The 1,981-nt window shown below is 57.6% G+C and overlaps 1 protein-coding gene across 1 annotated transcript; it reads right to left on the bottom strand.

Moving 5' to 3' along the window:
- Positions 1-961: 961 nt before the first annotated feature.
- LOC122545835 (transcription factor GATA-3-like) lies at positions 962-1,505 on the bottom strand (the record flags this gene model as incomplete). The annotated part of the gene is made up of 1 exon (XM_043684733.1): positions 962-1,505. A coding segment is annotated over one exon (529 nt), but the record flags the coding sequence as incomplete, so codon positions are not given.
- Positions 1,506-1,981: the final 476 nt, after the last annotated feature.

Here is a 1,981-nt window from a genome sequence, read left to right on the forward strand (position 1 = left end):
AGGTCGGTGCTGAGGGAGTGCCGCACGGTTGGACGGTCAGTGTTGAGGGAGTGGGCACTGTCAGAGAGTCAGTGCTGAGGGAGCGGGCAATGTCGGTGGGTCAGTGCTGAGTGAGTGCTGCACTTTTGGAAGGTCAGTGCTAAGGGAGTGGGCACTTTGGAAGGGTCAGTGCTGTGGGCAGGGGCTTTGTCAGAAGGTCAGTGCTGAGGCAGTGGGCACTGTTGGAGGGTCAGCACTGAGAGTGGGCACTTCGGACGGTCAGTGCTAAGAAAACGCTACACTACAGGAGGGTCAGCACTGAGGGAGTGTCACACTGTCAGAAGATCAGTGCTGAGGGAGCAGGCATTGTCGAAGGGTCAGCACTGAGGAAGCACCGTACTGTTGGAGGGTCAGCACTGAGGGAGTGCCACACTGTCAGAAGGTCAGTGCTGAGGGAGCAGGCACTGTCGAAGAGTCAGTGCTGAGTGAGCGCCACACTGTCGGAGTGGGCACTTTCGGAAGGTCAGCACTGAGGCAGTGGGCACTGTTGGACGTTCAGCACTGAAGGAGTGCTAGACTATCAGCGGGTCAGCGCTGAGGGAGTGGGCACTGTCGGAGGGTCAGTGCTGAGAGAGTGCCATACTGTCGTGGGATCAGTGCTGAGGGAGAGCTGCACTGTCAGAGCGCCAGTACTAAGGGAGCGGACACTGTCACAAGGTCAGCACTGGAGGAACAGGCACTGTCAGAGGTTCAGTGCTGAGGGAGCACTGTACTGGCAGATAGTCAGTGCTGAAGAAGCTTTGCTGTTTGTGGGTCCTTGCTGTGTACAATATACGCTTCCAACATTGATACCCTGGTCACACATGGCAAACTCATATGGTGTGTTTGTGTGTCTGTGTGTGTGTTATACCACTGTCAGTGATGTTGGCAGTAGGGGCCTTACACTCAATCTCCCATCCCCCAGGGACTAAAATCCCCACAAATCCTACCCAGTCATTTACGCAGGCGCCCTGACTCCAACCCAGATCTTACCACATGGCGATAATGTCAGCTTGTGCTTCAGGGATGTAGAGTAGCATTCCAGGCCCGAGGCTCCTGAGGCCTGGTAGATGTTCCCGTTGTAAAGCTGGAGGTGGCCACTCTGGCCCAGGCTGTCATCCAGGCCCAGCGGCAGGAGTGCAGAATTCAGGGGGCTCTCCCTCTCCACTTTCATCACCTCAGCGTACTTGGGGCTCTCCTTGCCCAGACTAGACCCCGGCTCCTCACTGCCTGCCTCCTTCAGAGTGGGTGTGAAGCCGAAGAGGTGCTGGCTGTGGTGAGGTGAGCTGAGGCTGGGGGAGGCCTGATACAGCGGCAGGGAAGCCTTGGCATAGGCCCCAACTGTCGACCAGGCCCCACCATATGTGTGGCCAATCGCCTGGCCTCCTTCCATCCACTGTAGGCTGTTCAGCAAGTGAGGGGAGTAGACCTGGCAACCTGAGTGGGGTAAAGATAAAAACAGTTGGTTAGAATTGCTTAGGGAGACACTATCAGAGGGTCAGCACTGAGTCAGTGGGCACTGTTGGAGGGTCAGCACTGAGGAAGCGCTAGACTATCAGAGGGTCAGCACTGAGGGAGTGGGCACTATTGGAGGGTCAGCACTGAGGGAGCGCTAGACTGTGAGAAGGTCAGCCCTGAGAGAGTGGCACTGTCCGAGGGTCAGTGCTGACGGAGTAGGCACTGTCAGAGAGTCAGCGCCAAGGGAGTAGGCACTGTCAGAGAGTCAGCGCTGAGGGCGCGGGCACTGTCAGAGGGTCAGCGCTGAGGGAGTAGGCACTGTTAGAGAGTCAGTGCTGAGGGAGTAGGCACTGTCAGAGGGTCAGCGCTGAGGGAGTGGGCACTGTCAGAGAGTCAGCGCTGAGGGCGCGGGCACTGTCAGAGGGTCAGCGCTGAGGGAGTAGGCACTGTTAGAGAGTCAGTGCTGAGGGAGTAGGCACTGTCAGAGGGTCAGCGCTGAGGGAGT

The sequence above is a fragment of the Chiloscyllium plagiosum genome, unplaced genomic scaffold, assembly GCF_004010195.1.
Source record: "Chiloscyllium plagiosum isolate BGI_BamShark_2017 unplaced genomic scaffold, ASM401019v2 scaf_99065, whole genome shotgun sequence".
Taxonomy (NCBI): domain Eukaryota; kingdom Metazoa; phylum Chordata; class Chondrichthyes; order Orectolobiformes; family Hemiscylliidae; genus Chiloscyllium; species Chiloscyllium plagiosum.